The sequence below is a fragment of the Corticium candelabrum genome, chromosome 6 (assembly GCF_963422355.1).
Source record: "Corticium candelabrum chromosome 6, ooCorCand1.1, whole genome shotgun sequence".
Classification (NCBI taxonomy): domain Eukaryota; kingdom Metazoa; phylum Porifera; class Homoscleromorpha; order Homosclerophorida; family Plakinidae; genus Corticium; species Corticium candelabrum.
Window position 1 is genome coordinate 2,379,979 of NC_085090.1, and position 20,564 is coordinate 2,400,542.

The 20,564-nt window shown below is 43.1% G+C and overlaps 1 protein-coding gene across 1 annotated transcript; it reads right to left on the reverse strand.

The window, feature by feature from the left end:
- Positions 1-45: 45 nt before the first annotated feature.
- Positions 46-1,683, reverse strand: LOC134180724 (uncharacterized). Its single transcript, XM_062647910.1, has 2 exons — positions 1,592-1,683; positions 46-1,107 (listed from the first exon to the last, which is right to left on the reverse strand). Exon 2 carries the CDS (start codon positions 1,105-1,107, stop codon positions 46-48), a length of 1,062 nt encoding a protein of 353 aa, XP_062503894.1. The 5' UTR covers positions 1,592-1,683.
- Positions 1,684-20,564: the final 18,881 nt, after the last annotated feature.

Here is a 20,564-nt window from a genome sequence, read left to right on the forward strand (position 1 = left end):
CCAACGCACAGTGTATTCATTTGTATGTAAAAACAACAGCTCTGTCTACTTACTGATAAGGAAATTCTTTTGTGCAACAAAATGTCTAAGAAACGCTGCTGATGTAGAAGCAGCATGCACTCTGTAATAACTGAGCTTGCTGGGTTCAGTGCCGTAGTCCGATATTCCTTTCATCACAATCGGCAGTCCGGGACTGAAGCTGTCTGTCGCTTGTTCCATAAAGAAATGAGCTTCTCTATCAATAGCCTTTATGTCACGATCTTCCATACGTTGTTTCAGTGTCTCCATCTCCTTGTCAAGATTATTCACCTCAGTCAAAACAGATCCAATGGATGCTGAAACAGCAGCAATGACATCATGGTCTCCACATGGAAAAGAAGATTGGTCATTAGCATACACCTTTCCTTCATCTGTTGCCTTCAAAAGTTTGTCTTCTGTACTAATCCAAGGTTTGGAATCGTTCATAATCTTATCTAAAACCTCATTAAGTGCAAGGATTTCAATGCCAGGAAGTTTAGATTCAATAGTTGCTACTAGATCCTCCATTTTGATGCCTCCACTGTCTAAAACAGACTTCAACAGCAGCTCTTTCACATATCGTGGACTGGGACGATATGATTGGCTAGGAATACAATCCATCGAGAGAGACCCCTTTACAGCAACCAATTCATTTATTGCTGGTAAAATCTGTTTGTCTACTTCCTTATAACGAGCATGAGATTCAAATTTTGAGTCTGCCTTCTCCAAGCCACCTGACTCTGTTGTTGTTCTGTTGGCTACCACAACAGTCCCATATTCAATTTCGTTGTACTTGTCTTCTTCTCCAGCACAAATGCCAGTCATTGCAATCATGCCAACAGTAAAATAATTTGCCAGGTCAGCAACAAGCTTCATCGTCTCAGTACCACCAGACTTAACCTGAGCTACCATAGCTATGGTTAGAGGCAACCCATTCCATTTACGACATAAACACAGACTGTAGGGAAGATCAGTGTGAACTCGTTCAAACTTGCTGTCTGTCTGGTGCTCAAATACACGACATGCAGCTTGCATCCCTGATTGCTGAGAACAAACTATCAGCACATGAAAGTGATCTCGTCTTGCCATCTAAATGAAAAGGTAACACAAACAAAATATTCATTAACATCCCATTCATTTTCACAATCAGTTTCAATGCTATACCTGCAATATAATTAAGCTATAATTATGCATGCTATGGATGAGATCGAATTACCAGCACAATTCAATTACCATAGACTGTCTTGGGACCTCATGCATCTGAATATCATGCAGTTAGGTTGTGAAGACCAAAAGAAATCCTTTGTAATATTAGACGCAACATCAAAACAACAAACAGCAACTAGGCACACTGTACCATCAATTACAACATCAAGGACTGACCATTCATGAAGAGCTGGCCGGGCCAACGTGCATGCAGCGGTGCGTGCAGTAGTGCGTGAGACGCAGGCGTCCAATAAAAAGTGTTTGCTTGAAGTTTAGCAGCTAGGTGAATCGAACGCTCCAGTGAACGATCGAAAACAAACTCCCCCGCTGAACAGCTTGCAGCATGCAGACTGTAACTCAGGCTTACGTTTGAGATGGCAATGCGCAGATTGATCGCGATCTCCTACGTACACAAACTACTGACAACGTTCTCCTTTAGTCTCGTACACCTAAATGACGTCGACGACGCGACGGCGGTGACGACAGTTGGTTAATTAATTAATTAAGTTATCTAGTTGTCCGGTATCCTTAGGCGCCTCGCATTCGTGAGTAACACGTCCAACGGAGTTTTCAGACTGTCTACTGAAACGCCGAATCCTAGCTAGACAATACGTATTATAGTTGAAACCCTAGCTGTCATGGAAGTAAACATGCAAACTTTCTGGTAGTGTAGATTACGTCTAGAGGCCTGGTCTAGGTAGTCGTCGTTTTGCAGTCGTGATCAAGACAAGAAATGTACAGTTTAGGTATGCACTCAGTTCCGCTGTAACGACAGTGGTATGGTATTTACTGACATAGAAATTGATATCCGCAAACATTGACTATCAACAGTGTTAGATGCAGCACAGTGTAGTAAAGGATTGCATGATCATACTGTAAGTATGGGACGTGTGAATAGTTGACTCTAGAGGTGGCATTCAACTCCTGAAGGTGTTTCTTGGTTGTCACGTACACACAGTCCATAGCTACAGTACAAAAGGGTGGGGCGACTGAACTTCACGAAGCATTTTTTTGCTGTTTGGTCATTTGCACGAATCGTTCTTAGACTCGGAAACGGAAACGATATTTAAGGTAGGTCCTATCATGAAACGTGGTCATGGAGAGGAGAAACTTGAGATTTGTGTACACACACACACACACACACACACACACACACACACACACACACACACACACACACACACACACACACACAGACACACACACACACACACACACACACACACACACACACACACACACACACACACACAGACACACACACACAGACACACACACACACACACACAGACACACACACACACACAGACACAGACACAGACACAGACACAGACACACACACACACACACACACACACACACACACACACACACACACACGCACGCACGCACGCACGCACGCACACATACACACACACACACACACACACACACACACACACACACACACACACACACACACACACACACACACACACACACACACACACCAAAAGCTCGATGGAGAGCCATGATATAGGGCCACGCCCATTTCTGTTGTGCTACCCGGATTAGAAGCCTCGCTACGCTCGGCAATTAATAATTATTAGAGAGACAATCGGCCAATGACGCACTTAAATTGAAGTCTACGTCACACGCACTGCTAGTGCAATGAGCCGAAATCATATCGTCAAGCTAGGTCACTCAATAACTGAAACAGCTGTCAGTTTCAATTATCGCACTGTCTCTAAAGGCGGCGCCAAATCGATAATGAGCTCGAGCACGTGGTATTCAGTTCCATTCACTTCAGAGCTACAAACACGCACGGGTTATGACGATAGAGTTATCAATTGTAGCCTCACTGAGAGCTAAGATGAGCCAAGCTAGGCAGCTTCATCCTGCATTTTATTGCTCACATCATACAAATTAATTCTTTTTCGTATAGGGACTATGCCGCGAAACCCTACTCAACATAGCTTGTCTTTTCCTTAGGTTTCTACTGTTCTTGAAAGAATTCTAGTGCTCGCGTGGGTTCACGAGGTGTTGATGATGACGTATGGTATGAGAGTTCGAGGTCTTCACGGATACGGTGAGATTAATTTAATCTATGATTGAAAGAGAAATTCACAAGCGAAACTGGCAGCACCCAAAGTCGTTGAAATGGCATCGCATTGATTATGTGATTAGGCGGAAGGATAGCAGGAGGAAGTGCCTGGATGTATCTGTGATGCGTAATGCGGATTGCAACACTGATCGTGACAAATATGTTGATGAGAGGGGCAAAGAGCCATGTATGGGTTTTGCGCAGAGTGTTGAAAAACGGTCACAGAAAAAGTGGGATGAGACGAATTAAGTACGTGTGTACAAAAGAAAAGTGGGGTACCCTGAAGACAGCTTTGTGTGACGGGGCTAAGACTGAGTTTGGATACGAGGATAGGAGACAATCGGGTTGGTTTAGTGAGAGCGAGAAAAAGGTAAAACTACTCTTCTTAGAGAGAAATAGGCTATATGCATTGTGGCTTATCACTGTAATATAACCAAAGACATCTGTAAGAAGAAACACAGAATTGCGAGAATGAGCAACAGCAAGGCGAGCAGTGAAAACATCCAATGATGCCTAGTTCCAACTTAAAGCTTTGGAAGCAGAGAGAAGGTCACCGGTGACACGGTACGTGGAAAGCTTGTATGAAAATATATTCGTGACATTCAAAGAGGAAGAACAGGTGTGGTGCCAATGAATTCGACTGTACTGTCGTCAAAGATGAGAATGGTAATGTATGTACCACTACTGAGTCCCAGCATGATAGATGGAGAAGACATTTTAGCAACACCCTCAACGTACACAGTGATTTGATATCGAAGAGTTAGAAAGAGTGACACAAAGACGACTAAAGCCAGAAATGGCTGAACTACCCGCAGAAGAGGATCTGTTAAACGCTATTGAGAATGCGAAGAACGGTAGAACTGGTGGTGAATATACATCCAAAAATGAATAAGGCTGCTTGCATTGAATATGAATTTCCTCAAAGGTTACTGGAGTTGGTGTATGATGTGTGGAAGAAGAGGAGTTCTCCAGATGATTGGCGTGATGCTATCTTAGTTCTTATTCTTAAGAAAGGTGATCTCAGTCATTAATTAAATTGCGCCAATTGGAGGAGAATTTTACTGTTGGATGTAATCGTCTAAATTGTGGCCAGGATCCTAGAGGTGAGTGTACAGAAGTTAGCTGAGGATGAGCTACCTGCGTCGCAGTGAGGCTTTACGAAAGGAAGAAGCTGTGGAGACATGATTTTTACTATGCGCCAGCTGGTAGAGAAGTGCTTAGAACATAAATCTAAGGCCTTCTTAACCGTTATTGATTTGAAGATAGCTTATGACTCTGTCCCAAGACAGGCGATGGGAAAAGCATTGGAAAAACTTGGCGTACCTGAAGAGCCAATCTGGCTGATCTCGTTTTGTCATCAAGACATGAAAGCCAAATTCGTATGGATGGAACAATGCTGGAAGAGATTGAGGTTTAAAATGGTTTGCGACAAGGTTGTTGTATGGCTCCAGTGCTGTTCAACTTGTACACGTGTTTAGAGAGGTGGTTGGCTAGGATAGAGGATGCTGAAGGAGTGGGCACTACGATCAGGTAGAAACAAGAGAAGAATTGTTCAGAGGTATACTAAGAAAGCTTGTGAGAGGAAGATAACAGACTGTCAATTCGCTGATGATGCAGCTCATTTTTATCATCAAGATCAGGTGCAGACAAACAACAATGGAATACCAACAAACAGCCAATTTGGGTTTACTGCTAGCATTGCCAAGACCAAACACATGGTAACAGGAAGACTGGTTGAGGAAAATGATTAAACGTTTGTTGTGCTTGAGGAAGATGGTATATGACTTTTCTTATCTTGGGTCTGTCATTACAAGTTCTGGGCATATAACTGTGGAGGTAGACAAAAGGCAATGCAAAATCTCTGTGGAAGGAAAACTTAGAAAATTTTTTGGTGGTGTAAAAACTGTGCTGGGCAAAATTGGAAGTATGTGTAAATCACAAAAGGTGTGGATGGAGATAATTAATAGACAGTCGCTTCCCATCATGTCCTAGGGGTGTCACTTGTGGGATTTGGAGAGAACTGATGTAAAGAGAATGATCAATATGGCTTCGAGAAAATGTGTGAGAAGAAGATTGGGTATGAAGAGGAATGAATCAATTTGTGACCGCCTTGGAGGTACATTTCAAGAATCAGTAAAAAGAATAAAGAATTTCAAATTGAAGTTCTTGCAAAAGGCATTTCATTCAATGGCTTAGTAAAAGGACTTCCTTTTTGGTGGTTGATAAAAAGTTTATTACAGTTAGGAAAGTCGTAGTAAGGGTTGAAGGGAGGTAGTTTGTCTTGTGTTGTTACTGTATTGTAGCTATGTACGTGTGTTAGTATGCCCCCAGTGGGAATTGCATTACTGTGTGTGATGCGATAGAAATAGAAAATATATTATTAGTATTATTAAAAGGTATCTCAAGCGTCAAGAAATTTTGAGGCTTTGAGAAAGGCTGTCTTTATTGATAAACACCTAAGATATCAACAAAGAGACAAATTTATAATGCGAGTGATATGTCTTGTCTGTGCTGGGGTCCTTCTGAGAAGGCAGGAGGAGAAACTGAACACCGTTCACCATCCATGCATTAGAAGTATCTTTTTGCATTTCCAACAGGCAACAATTGTCTGAACACATTACAATGGCAGAAGTGAGGAGGAGGTGGGAGATAAGAAGACTGCATCTGATAAAATGAAGTGGAAAAGGTTGGAATGGTTGGGACACATAGCTGGGATGCCAGACCAAAGAATACCAAAATCAACCTTATTTGGTTAGTTGCATTAGTCCCGCCCCAGATGTGGTCCAAAGAAGAGAAGGAGAGATATGATGAGAAGGGACTTTAAAGACATTGAAATATCAGAGGAGGATGGTATGATGAGGCCGTGAGGTCGAGAGCGGGTTGAAGTACATTGTGTGACGATGGTTTGAAACGTTGGAGAGAGAGAATGGGGCACGTTCTCCAGTGGCAGTCAGCCTCAGCCTGACAGGGATGTGATGTGTGAGGTGTGCTCCAGCACCTTACGAAGACAGAGTGATAGGGCGAGACACAAGTATATGAAAAAAAAAAGAAGGAAACATATAAAGGAACAACAGGGCCCAGTGCAACCCAATGTTTAAATTGTTTCGAATGGAAAGGTGGAAAGACGTTATTGTAAAAGACCTCAAAATGGTTGGCCTAACAAGCACTTGGTCCCAGCTTACGCAGGACAGGCAGAAGTGGAAGAACGTCTGTGCTAGCAAAATTAACTCCATCGTCACTTCAAGAGTTAGAATTAGAAAATGCCCTAAGTAGTCAGAAGGTTCGTGACAGAGCCGATCCCAGCAGATGTCAAGACCAACAGCGTCTGCTGTGCACTACCTGCAAGCGACTGTCTAAGTCACAAACAGGGAAAAAAGACAATTGCAACAGAGGACAAAATCGCCCATGCAGATCCCCGGGGAACGAGCAAAGGCCGGAATCAAGTGCGACAGATGCGGTCGTTTATTCACACGAGAGAGTGACAGGAAAAGACATAAATGTCATCAATGTATTTAGATTAGTGACGTATTTACCAGATAGTAACTTCTTTTTTTCTTACTCTTTATACGTTTCGCCATTATCCATGTGGATGGGCAGTTGAAGGTGTGTGTGTGTGTGTGTGTGTGTGTGTGTGTGTGTGTGTGTGCGTGCGTGCGTGCGTGCGTGCGTGCGTGCGTGTGGTGTGGTGTGTGTATGTGCGTGCGTGCGTGCGTGTGTGTGTGTGTGTGTGTGTGTGTGTGTGTGTGTGTGTGTGTGTGTGTGTGTGTGTGTGTGTGTGTGTGTGTGTGTGTGTGTGTGTGTGTGTGTGTGTGTGTGTGTGTGTGTGTGTTAAACTCTTTTGCAATGCAGGTGCCAGTTTTGAGTGGAAAATAAGAGGCAGTTTACGTAGGGTAGGTGTTCCCAATTGTGGACACTCCCGGCAATTTGAGTTACAAACACTGTTTCTCTGGTACCCTGCAACGGAGAGAGAGGGAAACATATCCGATGTAAGCACCAATGTCTAAGCTTTGGAACAATACCTGTTCGACTAGAATCGCACAAAGTGAGCTAGCGCACTAGCAAAATACACGGATAATGTCTGTGAACAGCCCTAACGGGGGTGTATCCTAATTGTGGACATATTTTCTCCACCACAGAAAGCGACTGGGTCTGAGTAACAGCTGGACTAGATACCTGAATGGTTGCTTCACAAGCTGGAATTTTGGGCTCAATCAAAACCATGGTCTGTGGTGTATCACCACGATTCACCTGCAAAACTGTTAGCACCTAGAAGGTTCCTCCCATCACGTCCACAAATTCGAGGTATACGAATCGATCTTTTGTTGGATCAGAAAGTGCCCTGATGTTAGCTAGGCAATTATTGAGTACCTTGGTAAAGTTTTGAGCCTATAGTTACGTTGACTGTAACGTGCCAAAGATGCGCATTATGTGCATGGAGCGAAAGTGTATTTCCAGTCCAGTAAGCACGTAAATATCTTCACTCATACTAGATCTGGACATCAGTAATCCTCTGACAATCTAGCTGTTTCACTGCAACTACATCTGGCCACAATAGAGTATGAAATGAGAACGAATAAAGTAGGTGGAATGTCAATATCAGCGACATTAGTAATCCAGTCAGAATTTTATTGTCTTTATTGCTACTAGACCTGGCAACAATAAGACACAAAATGAAAACCTAAAAACTCACCTAGCATAGGTGGAAGGTCAAAACTACCTTGTCTGATATCAATGATCAGCTCAACCAGCAACGCAAAAAGATGCCAGAACCACAGTTTACAGTTTAGACTTTTATCTAAACATGATTGATCGTCTCCTGCATTGTATCGGAGACAACACTTGGTTTCCACAAAATTTAAAAGGCACGAAGCCATTTTACACAGAGGTGATAGACCACAGAACATGGTTTTGATTGCGGCCCCAATACCAGCTTGTGAGGCAACCATTCAGGTCCAGCATTTGCTCAGGCTCAGTCTATTTCTGTAACGAAGAAACAGACGTTATCCCGTATATTGTGCTAGTGCGCTGGCTGACGTTGTGCGATTCTAGTCGTACAGGTACCGTTACGAAGCCTAGATATTGGTGCGTATATCGGACATGTTTCACTGTCTCTTCTTGCAGGCTACCAGAGAAAACAGCGATTGTAACTCAAATTACCGGGGAGTGTCCACAATTAGGTACACCTACACTACTTTAATTAACTATCTGTATGACGTAACGGCCATCATCTGTCTGTCTGTCTGTCTGTCTGTCTGTCGTCTGTCTGTCGTCTGTCTGTCGTCTGTCTGTCGTCTGTCTGTCGTCTGTCTGTCGTCTGTCCGTCCATCCATCCATCCATCCGTCCATCCGTCCGTCCGTCCGTCCGTCCGTCCGTCCGTCCGTCCGTCCGTCCGTCCGTCCGTCCGTCCATCCGTCCGTCCGTCCGTCCGTCCATCCGTCCATCCGTCCATCCGTCCATCCGTCCATGGATGGATGGATGGATGGATGGATGGATGGATCTATACATATATTTTCAACATATGGCTGCTCTATTACAGGCTAGTTGTCTAAAAGTCAACATCGAATACAATCCAATAGTTTGTACCAATAATGCAATATACTAGTTCTAAAAGAGTTCTTAGACAATGAGGCGAGCCTCACTGACGATGCTGTCAACACAGTCAAGATGTACTGGATGGCGCTTCGATGACCTCGTCCCTCTAACACAAAGAATTGCAGATCGTAGTAGAGAAAAACTCAGTCTACATCGTATTAGTGCCATTGTTTGACTGTAGGAAGTGTCCTGTTTGTCTGAGATCAGGCTGGCTAGCCGTTTGTAGAAAGTGTTTGCTTCTCTTCCCATGCCTCCAGTTGACGACAACACCAATGGAGTGAAGCTACTTCCTTCAACCTCTCTGACTCTCTCGCCATAGGCTCTCTGCTTCTCAAGTTCATGGTTCCGGAAGATTTGGGGTAAGGTCATCTCCTGGTAACTTTGCGCGTTGGGGTAAAACACCCTAATATCGAAAAATGCGCGTTCACCACGACGCCATACACCTCTTGCCGAAACATCCAGCCGTGCCTCTTCGTCCCTGTTGGCAGTACGATTGTGTAAGCATTCACCTGAGAGGGGGTTTAGCCTCGGTTCGATGGCCACATCCGAGCATACTTCACTAATCAAATCTGCAGTGATGTCCCTCACTTCGTTATGCCTAATAATTGGAAATCCTCCTTTGGGGCATATCATAGCATGGTCAACATTGAATGTTGACCCACATGAGCACTTTGAGGGAACGCCCTTCAGTGACAACCCATACCTTAAACAAATGGCATCTCTAAATTCACACTTTGGTAGATGAAATCCGTGATGTTGGATCGGCAAGACAGTCAACCAGCTCGATGCTTCCTTTTCTCCTGCCAGTTCTATGGTTCTTCTTAGCGAGGGAGATGCGTCACTTTTCAACTTGTTCAAGGTTGATTTATGGGCTGCTTCTTTCTCTGACTTTGATGTCTTTTTTGTTTTTTGAATTTCTTTCTTGTCTACAGAGTAGGAAGGTTGTTGATTTACAATCTGAGCTGCAAGAGGGGCGGTAATTCGTTCTGAAGTTTGATAATGCCAATCAGCCATTTGTGTAGGGTCAATAATATTTAGACCACCAAGTCTACAAGGTAGAGCTAGAAGGCTTCTCATTTCGTCACTGATAGCCGTTTGACCTGTGAGAGCAGGAATGAATTGTTGACGGACGACCTTCTCCAATGGAGCCATTAGATGTGAAATCTCTTTGACTGTACGCAGCAGGAAGTTCCATCTCCCTATCAAACCATGTGTAAATGCTGAGTAAGCAGCGTGTGGTTGCGTTTTTGCAATTAATGTCAAGTTCAACACTTGCTTAGCCCATTCATCTACCTTTCCTCGTATATACTCCTCGACAAAGCAGTCATCACCCAAGGCAGCACCCAGATGTCGTTTTCCTGTAGTTGTTATATGAACACCGGAATTTGCAAAGACCACTTCAGCTTGTTTCTTTGCCTCAGGTTTCACGATTAACCATGACTTGGTCGCATTGGTTTGATAACCAAAATCCCCTCCTACTTCAGTCAGCTTGTCCCACCATTTCCAAACTTCATTATGGTACCTGCTCCAGTCGCATCGTCTGCAAACCATACTTGTTTACAGATTCCCGCAAGGCTAGAGATCAGAGGAACAGTTCCGATGGCATACATTGCCATAGCTAATGGGTCTCCTTGAGTTGTTCCTTCCACTGATTGTATTATCTCTCCGCCGATAACGTACATGGGAATTGCCACTCTGTAGGTGTTAATCAGTATTGTTGAGAGAGCAGGACATATTATCCTAGAATTATGCAAGGTCGCATTACGATTGAGTGTGTTGAATGCATTTTTTGCGTCCACAAGCAACGCACAGTCAGACTCATCAGCGTGGAATATTGATCTCATGGCATGAATTGCAGCTTCAGAGCCACCTTCTTGCCCTGCACAAACTTGCAATGAACCAGCACATTGGCAGATGTCGTCCTTCACTACTGCTGCAATAGATTTCGAAATTATTCTTCTAAATGTTTCACCAATGACATTTGAGATAGATGTCGGAAGGCTAGATCTCTCAGAGATTGTGCTTCCATTATCATATGGCCTTTGTGATCTTATAGGGCTACAGATCCCGGATATTATGTTGCTATTGCCAGTTCCGTTGTTAGACCGTCGAGACGTGGTGTTTCTGTTAACAGATGGCATTTGACAAGTCAACTGTTGTTTATTCAGCTCATGGTACGGTTTGCATTTGGAGAGATGCTGATTCAGGCGTTGAAACCAGTGTCTGCATCCGGGACATTGAGATAGCCGTAATTCAAATTTGAGATGCGATGGAAAGTCGTCCGGGTCATGTACCAATCTAAAATGCTCAAGAAAACGGTTCTTAGGGTTACACCCCCTCTGCCTCTCCAACCATCAAACGCATTTTTAGATTCTGTCTGTCCTGTCTGTCTGTCATTGATAGCAAACAGTGTCTGCAAATCAATAATTTGTGCGATTAAACTATCACCCGGGCGAAGCCGGGTATTGGAGCTCGTATGGAATAAATCGTACGTGCTACATGTATTCATGACCCCTACATAACGCAAAATTTTAAAATCGTGACCCCAGCAAACGTTTATACCAATAGGACCTTCCCTATTGATCATGAGTGGAAAACACACATGTCTAACACACATGAACAGTTTCACGGATTTCAGAGTGTGTTCAGATTGACCTAGTCGTAGATCCATGCAAAGCTTCAAGTTCTTTCTCGTCTTCACTTGTTTCTGACTTTACTTCTTTTAGCGCGTTCTACACCTCCTAGATCGGATATGCTATCTGATATTGACTTCCAACACTATATCACTTCAGATCCTTCATGATCACTTTTGTCAGAAAGTCTGCTAGACTTCTCAAGTCCTACCTGCAATGTTTCTTTACAAAGCAATTTGGTAGATATGTGATTGTCTACTATAAGCTGTAATGTTATACTCTTAAATTTTAAACAACTTACTCCAATGGTACGCTTCTTAATCGTACCTGAATATCTCAATCGCAGAAGCAGCCTCTAGTCTGCCTTGTTAGCTAATTAATTTAGACTTGTAGTTTGCCGATCAACAACAGCTGCAAGTGATTTATGCAGATATTCCCGAGCAACTTCTTTGTCAACTAGATATTCTTTTCAAATGGTAAGCTGAGAATGCAATCGCAATGTTATGTAATTACCTAATCCGGGAGTTTGACTACACATACGGGACTCATCGTCAAAACAACATGGCAGCTCCCACTGTTCGCCACTGGCGCTCAGTGAAGCCTAATATTTCTGTCTTGCTGCCACCTTACTGAGTTATAGTTAAGTAAGAATGGCTGCTCTCACCTACTGACGTAGGATCTTAAGTGGTACCACTGTTCCTTTGCTGACAATAGTCGTGTAGTGGTAGTATGGCCTAGCCAACAGTGGCGGTCGGTAGTGGTGTACCAGCAGGTCCGTAGGCTGTTTTCGTTGGGAAGTTCTAGCAGGCTCCTCTCGGGCGTAGCGTGGCATGGGTTTGACTGGGCTCCATCTAGCGCCCTAGAGTAGGCGTCGTTATAGAAATGTTTGTTTGTAAATACGTGGATGGAGCCTGGACCAGAGATGTAATAGTATCCCAGGTCGAAGTTCTTGGCCGGGATCCCGCCAAGATCCTGCAAGATCTTGATTCTAAGATCTTGATAGAAAACTGTCAATTAATTGCCAATTTCTGTCAACTTCCTGACGGGATCTTGGATCTTCTTGCTGGCCTGGGATCTTAGTAAGAAAATTCATTTGGATGTACGCGTACGCCAATTAATAAATTAATATATAGTGCACATCAAATTCAAATATATATATATATATATATATATATATATATATATATATATATATATATATATATATATATATATTCATACATACGCATATAACATAACATAAATCAGCTGCATTTAACTATATATAGCTCAGCTGCTGTCACTAGAACTGCAGTAGTTGTCACGTTTAGACTGCACTTGTGGTACGATCTTTCTCTTGATATGCTTCTTCGCGTCCCTGCATTTTTGGTTGAGACTCTCGTTGATCGCAGGTGTGGCTGTTTTCAAGAATGCCTCCTTGTATTTCTTCTCAAGGCATTCTATATTATATATCAAACAGAAACAGTGATCAATATGCAAATACATACAGTAATATCAAATCCTCACAATAAAATATGGTATATATAGCTAGTGTATGTCTATATGATAATATTCATATATGCAGATAGTTTCTTTCAAAATATGGTCACTAAGCAGATAGACAAAGTCCTCGATGTTCAATCACATCTCAACGACATAGACGACCCCCAGGTTGAATTACACCTTTTGTGCAGTTGCTTGAGTGTCTGTAACGTTAATCACCTTTTGCGGACTGTAATGCCTGGTCTGACAGACAGTAAATTTCTCGTTTTGACAGAGGTTTGAGACAATCTCTTGAACTAATAACTTGCTCATCTATTCCATATTCCTTGTGGCTCCAAGCGACACTACCAGTTGGCACAGGAGGTCTTGGTCTCAGACAAGCACTAACCTCGATCATCAGGAGCTTTCATAGGAAGTTGCAATACCACACAAAAGTTGATTCAAAGTCTCTTAAGAAAGGAAGGCAATTCGAACACCGAATTTGTTGAAGAGGAATTTTGTCCTGATTTTCAAGTTCAAGACAAAAATGAAGCGTACAGTATTCTTGAAAGTTTACCTGCAATGCATACTTTGGATCTCAACACAGCTTCTTAGCAGAATATTCAGAAATAGATACATTACAATGTGTCAACTCCTTAATGATAAATGAGAGTCTAAGAGACAAAGCTAGTCTGAACCCAATTTCGTCAAACCAAGCGAGGGTTGGTTGCGGGCATTACCTAACCCCAATCTAGGCCTCACCATTCCTCCGCGTGAATTCGTAATTGCGATCCGGACATGGCTCGGCATTCCAATATTTTCTCTTCCACCATCTTCTGTTTTATGCTGTTGTGGCGCGACAATCGATTCGTTTGGTGACCATCTAATCAGCTGCCCTAGAGGTCTAGCTGCTACATGTTCAACGTCACATTGCTCTTTGTGAAGTAATATTCCAAGCTTTGCTTGTCAAAAAAGAACAGAACTGCTCAGGCTATGATTCAAGCAGACCAGGAGGCGTACGTGTATTTCCAGATTTCATGAATGGTTAACCTGGATATTTCGATGTTACAATCCGTAACTCTTTACAGCTTTCTATATATTGAAAGCAGAGATAAGTCCTTGTGCAGCAGCATGCAGAAGCAGCAGAATGTGAAAAAGATGCCAGGCATGAAGCCAATGTTACCACAGCAGGTGGTCTATTCTACCCACTAGTTTTTGAATCTCTGGGCTTCATATCATCTTTCACTCCAAAGACTTTGAAAGGAATACGTTCGAAGACATCATCAATCAGAGGGATACCGTTTCCTCGAGCTTTCAAGAACATATTAGAAAAGTTGTTTGTAAAAGTATGGTGCTACAACGCCAAGATGTTACATGCACGTATGCAAATGAGAAGTTTTAGATGTTTGTAGTTGGGATTTGCCTACTTGACTTGAGAGAGATGTTGGGAGGGAAGTTGGAGTATTGGGGTAGTGTAAAATAAAATTGTGTGTATAAATATAAATACACACACACACGTAAGCACGTATGCACACACACACACACACACACACACACACACACACACACACACACACACACACACACACACACACACACACACACACACACACACACACACTATTATAACAACAAAGATGCAACAACAGTTAACATTAACAACTATCTAGATCAAGAATTTACACAGTCTCTCAGGATCATCTACTGTCACTCCCATTTTACATATAGTAAGATAGAAGCAAGTGTATATACATGTACTTGTGTGCATGCACACATGCAAACACATCTATCACCTCCTTGATACAAATAACACTTACTCCAGATAAGGGTCTTTCTTGTCGGAGAAAGAACTCCTTTTGTATTGAAGCCTATTTTATTAAATAGACCTGAAGCCATCTCTTCCTTCGTGTACACTTCATGTAATAGCTTCCTCGCATACTTCTGTGGAGAAGATGGGAGGACGGGACATCTGTTAACACAATGTCTTTGTACTTCACCTGCAGAGCAATATATTACATTCATTTCTGCATTAATTTATGACAAATGAGCAACTCACAGGAGACTCTTCTGTTTCTTTTTTGTTTCCACTGTGTGAAACCTAAAATACAATGACTAATGGTAGATCTCTACTAGTATATTAATTATCTAACTAACAGTTATTTAGCTATAATTGTATGTAGTATATTAATTATCTAACTAACTAACGGTTACTTAGCTATAATTGTATTGCATTTGAACGCGCGCATTCATGTATGCAGAAATTGTATAAATGGCGTAGATATACAATACATTCACGTCAAGGTGATTTGGCTATACTAGAGTCCAAAATGCATGCTTTAATTTATAGCCGCGCACAATCACAAGAAATGATCAAGACCTTGGGAGATCTTGTGCCTGTGCCAAGAAATTGCGGGAACTTGCTCATCTTCAATTAGATTTGTTCAAGTGATCTAGAAACTACAAAGACACCAATACACAATTTCTCATCTAGAAATGCATGTACCGTGTTTACATGCGCACAGATCGAGGTGCCATTTGAAAATATCCCCCCGTAAACTTGCAAGATCCTAGTAACTGGGGTGGTGTAAGATCTTGAAGAATCTTGAATGCACGAGGTGGTAATTTTGAAGATAGAACTTTTGTTATCTTGTTTACTTCATACGCTCACCCATTGCTGTTCTAGTCAAATAGATACCTAAAAATATAAGAAATACGACATATTTGGTTAGACCAACCAATTTCTCGCGAGATCTTGAGCGCTACAAGATCTTGCAAGAAATTGGCGCCAGAAGCTTGAGCAAAGGAGCATTACCACTGCAGTCCAACAAGTCTAGTCACTTCAAAAATCATTAGGAGTTGCACGAGTAGACGTTTCATTCAAAACACGCTTGTATAATTGCCATATTCAACGAAGATCTTGCAAGAAATTGAGCGCCATCTTTAATCTTGCGGGATCTTGCGAGATCTAGCAAGATCTTGACCAAGAACTTCGACCTGGGATATGCAACACCCTTTTCTCCAGTGTGGATCTGCCACTTATTCTACCACTAAGACATATCAGTCCAGTAGAAGCTATCAAAAGTAGGGGTGTCTATAAACGTGGGCGTCCCCCACAGTATCGTGAAGTCTTATCTCCCCATTTCTAGAGGTCACGCTACGCCTCTGGGAGTCTTCTGTTGTCATTTCAATGTCACGTGATGTGAATTGTTAGTAGACATGTATAACAATTCGTACCTACATATCATTATTACAACACCAGGCTTAGCAAATGTACTGCCCTTAACAGTATGAAAAAGTGTTGCTTTTTGAGTAAATCAAACTCTTATCTTCTGGACTGCAAACGCGTTCATATGTCTACTATTTTGCTAGTGCACTAGTTTACATGTTTGTCGCAGTGAATGCTGATGAGTGCTATAGAGTAAGACACTTTGTTCTTTCTTGACCCATGGAAGGCTGTCTGCTATAGTCCGCTAGCGCTCAGCTCACAGCACAAGATGATACTAAGAGTGTATGCCGTCTATCTGCAACAGAACGCGAATATCCAGGAAGCTAGTTGATTCACAGTCTTTAATCGCAGCTGCTGGTGAATTTGGCTTTATATCTTTCGCCTTCTTCTCGTACTTCAGTTTCCAGCGAATGATTTATTTTTTATCACAGAAGGCACGAGCCCCAAGAGAGATGTTGGGTGATGCAATGCAAGAACAGAAAATCAGTCATCAAAGTTAGAAATCGTGTGGTCAAGAAATGAAATGATATTGATTTTGAAAAGATGAGGCGCCAAAGTAGGTCGAAGCATATCGGTAGCTCAGCCCTGGGCGAGCTTAAAACGACAGATCCCGCGAAGAACGAGCGATAGACCGTCGCCTGTTATCGGGTGCGGAACACCAGCTACAATGTGGTAAAGACGTATAGCTACCAATCGTAGCCAATCGAGCCATAGGTGGTAGGCAAGCCCCGATTGTCTACGAAGCGACTGTGGTTTCCTCCGATGCCGGCATGGGCGAGAGGCGGTTTCTCGTGCAGAACTGGCAAGAATGCGGGCTACAGTAGCCCGCGTTGATGGTGAGAGTCCACCGTGTTGAAGCCAAAGAGCTCGTGCATCTAGAGCTGCTACATCCAGGACGGTACGGCTGTAGGATTCGCTGAGCCAGTGGGGCAAGCACGAGAATGAGAGTCAGCAGCATACATAGTTGTTAATACGGCAATGCGAACGATTTAATAGACGATAATAGAGGCGGCGGAGGTTCTAGAGCATGCCCAATCTTGATGGTAACACGCACCTTCCGCCGATCTCGCTGTACAAAGTGTACGTTGCAGGGTCTTCTTCTGAACCGTAGATCATCTTGCCGTTGACTAGGCTTTGTAGGTAAGTTTACTACTTACCATTTCGTGCATCTTGTGAGAGACTTTGATTGCCTAGAAACGCGTAGGAAGCCATTTCTTGAGTACGGCTGCTCAAGGGTAAGAGACTGCTGTTCAAGCAGAAGTCGCCTGATTCACACTCTGAACAGATATATACGTGGAGTGGAAGCACAGACTACTCATTGCCTAGCGATGGATTAGTTTTGGCGAGTGAAATGATGCCACCTGGGAACTAATTTGGGGTAACCCGACCTCGAGCTCTCTCCTTCTCAGCAGTTCGTACATGTACAGAACTTCTTCCAAATGTACTCTGATCGCTTTCCAGTCTACTATAGGGGCATTGATGGCACAAGTCTTACTGTCAACCCTCTTAACTTTGTGTACAATGGCAGGTGTGTTGCAAGACTGTCTCAATCACATCAAAAACATTCTCAAGATATGTGCTTTTCTCAACGGTAGTAATAGTTGAAGAGCTGTTTAAATGGTTTGGTCTAAGGTGTTATTAATTGAGATTGGTGATTTCAAACGAAGCATTAATAGCTAGTTGAAGGTGTGCTACGAAATGGACTGTAACGGTGCCATTAACTTTGCGAGACACGAGAGCAGATGACCATTTCGACACCCGCGCGCAATACACTGGCACCATCTGTTGCCTTGCCTATGGCATTGTTTCAGCTGAGCGTGCGCTTAGCAGGCAGGTGTCTAAGTAAATGTAGCCACTAGCAGTTCCATCCCTCAAGTCTACAGAAGCCAGTAGCTATTTTTAAAGATTTTTGTGCAGTGACGCATTTAGATGCTCACCTGCTCTTTCATCATTACCCGAGGTTCGGATTTCCGGGTGGAGGGTATAGTAGTCGTTCGATGACCGTACGACCCAACGACCGTACGACCCAACGACCGTACGACCCAACGACCGTACGACCCAACGACCGTACGACCCAACGACCTTATATATAGTTGGTTAGCGGAGATGCAAATGAAGCAATTCCGACCAATAGACGAGAAGTGGTGTCACTACTGACCAATAGACGAACGTGATGTCATCATGAGGCTCCACCTCGCTTTGTTTGGTAGCTGCTAACGAGAATTCGGCCATCGGGCGTCCGTCCTGTACATGGTGTTTAGTCCTTTGCTCTAAGGGCTTAGCACATACATTTGTACGTGTTTGTTTCCCCAACAACAACCAGGGCGAGGTGTGTAGCTGTACCTGATTTGTAACATTTTGCTTGTTCCACAGTGTTTCTGCATAGTGGATCTGCAGTCTGCCAGCTTGAATTTGGGTGTGCGTGGCTGAGCGGCCGTGGTGTTGTTGCAAAGATCACTAGTGTCGTCTTCAACAGAAATTTGGCGTTTGACGGGAATTTGCGAAGGAGAACGTGCATTGTCCATGACAGCGTCTGTTTGTGGGACAAAGCGGCTCGGCCGACCTGTAAGTACGCTAGTGCGTCTCTATTCATTTCTGTTTTACGGTATCCAAAGTCAGAGCGAACAGACGCCTAGCTAATCTATATGTGCACGTGCATGTTTTCCCGCATTGATGTTTTGTTTTGGCTCTGGGTCACCTCACTACAACAGTAGGCGACGTCTAGCTAGAGAAGCCGCACCAACAACAAGACGCCTAGAGAAGCTGCACAAGGAACGAGACTTTTACATTCTTGTGAGCTGGAAAATCGGTGGTGAGCTGATTGTTTGGTCTCCATTTGTAACCTAGGTTACCCACCAACAAACAGAACAATGATCACGGCCGTTACTTCATCACGTAAGGCGAAGATTGCCAGCTGGCCTAGCGTCGAGGATCTCCGACTTGTAACATTTGGCTTGTTCCATCATTTGGAAACAACTACATTTGTAACATGCATTTAGAAACAACGCCTAGTTAGCTAATCTAGCTGCATTTTGTAACGTTCCCACATCTAATTTTTTTTGGCTCTGGACCTATGCCACGCCTAAAACCGGCCATAGTTACGACCTCAAAAGCTGCACAAACAATCACCTGCACAAAGAACCGACGAGCGATGGTTGTAAAAATAGAAGCAAGGTTCTACGGGACGTTGGCTGACGGACTGCATAGCTACCCGTAGTTACACTGTAGCAGCCGACGTGACTTATCTCAAGCTCGACCTGTGACCATTTCAATTATGCTTCTTATTTGTTACCCAGATCATACCATACTGTCATATGATTTTGTCATAGCGCGACTAATTTACATTGAAGATGCATACTGGCCGAGGGTTTGCACTTCAAGTGCTTCTTCATTACGTTTGCATAGGAGTCTAGGAGCAGTGAGAACCATGTGGGAAGAGCTGAAAGCCTCTTTTGATCTTTGTTCTTTCTGATAATATATGAAATCCACGTTATAAACTCTGCATTGTTTTGCTTTAGAATATTGAGATGTGATTTTTAAGCCATTTTTGACTCAATGTCAAGGAGTCCAGTGAACTCTGACGTTGACCGGTCTTGTTGGCAATGTAGTATGCAGTGTCGAACAATAATTTGGGCTCTGTAGCCCTTTTTTTACTCATCCGAAGAACAATGGCAGGCAATGGAGCAGATGGTGGATCTTCAGGTACACGTGTACTTTTTGAGTTTTACATGCAGCTTGGTGACACTAAGAGACCAGGTGAGACACTGTGTCTATGTCTAAAGGAAGAGCGTCCTTATCAAAATGTTGACGTTTTCCTGACCAAGTCTGCGTGTTTCATTTTCGTATGCCCTGATTTGTTCAGCCATCTAACTGATTGATCTTGTGGCCAGCCTGTGTATTCCCTTGTGACTTGGGTGGAATGGAACTAATTATAAGATCAGCTTGCTCAGTTGTTGACGTGTGCATTGATGGTAGATTTCCCCGGAGTGACTGTGTTCTGAGGTAGAATCTTCTGCGTTTACTATAACTTGTCGTGTCGTCGTCTTCATTACCACCAACAAATTGGATGAGCGCTTGGATGTGGACGCACTTCTTCGCCTTTGACACATTATTTCTGTGAAACGGCAGTTTGCAAGTCGCATTGGTGGAACGAAGTGGTTTTTGACAGAAATTCTTACTTTTGTAGATCACAAGACGGGGAAGAACGTTGACGATTAAGTAGGGGAATTGATACAATAAATGAAAACTGTATGGGTTTATTTTATTGTAATTCTACCTGAAACATCCACTTGCCAAAATTGTTATTTTTTCACTCGACCCACCGTACGGTGTGCAGGCCCCTTG

What these genes read in the sequence shown, in the direction of transcription:
- LOC134180724 (XM_062647910.1), bottom strand. Translation starts at nt 1,107, where the DNA reads ATGGCAAGACGAGATCACTTTCATGTGCTGATAGTTTGTTCTCAGCAA.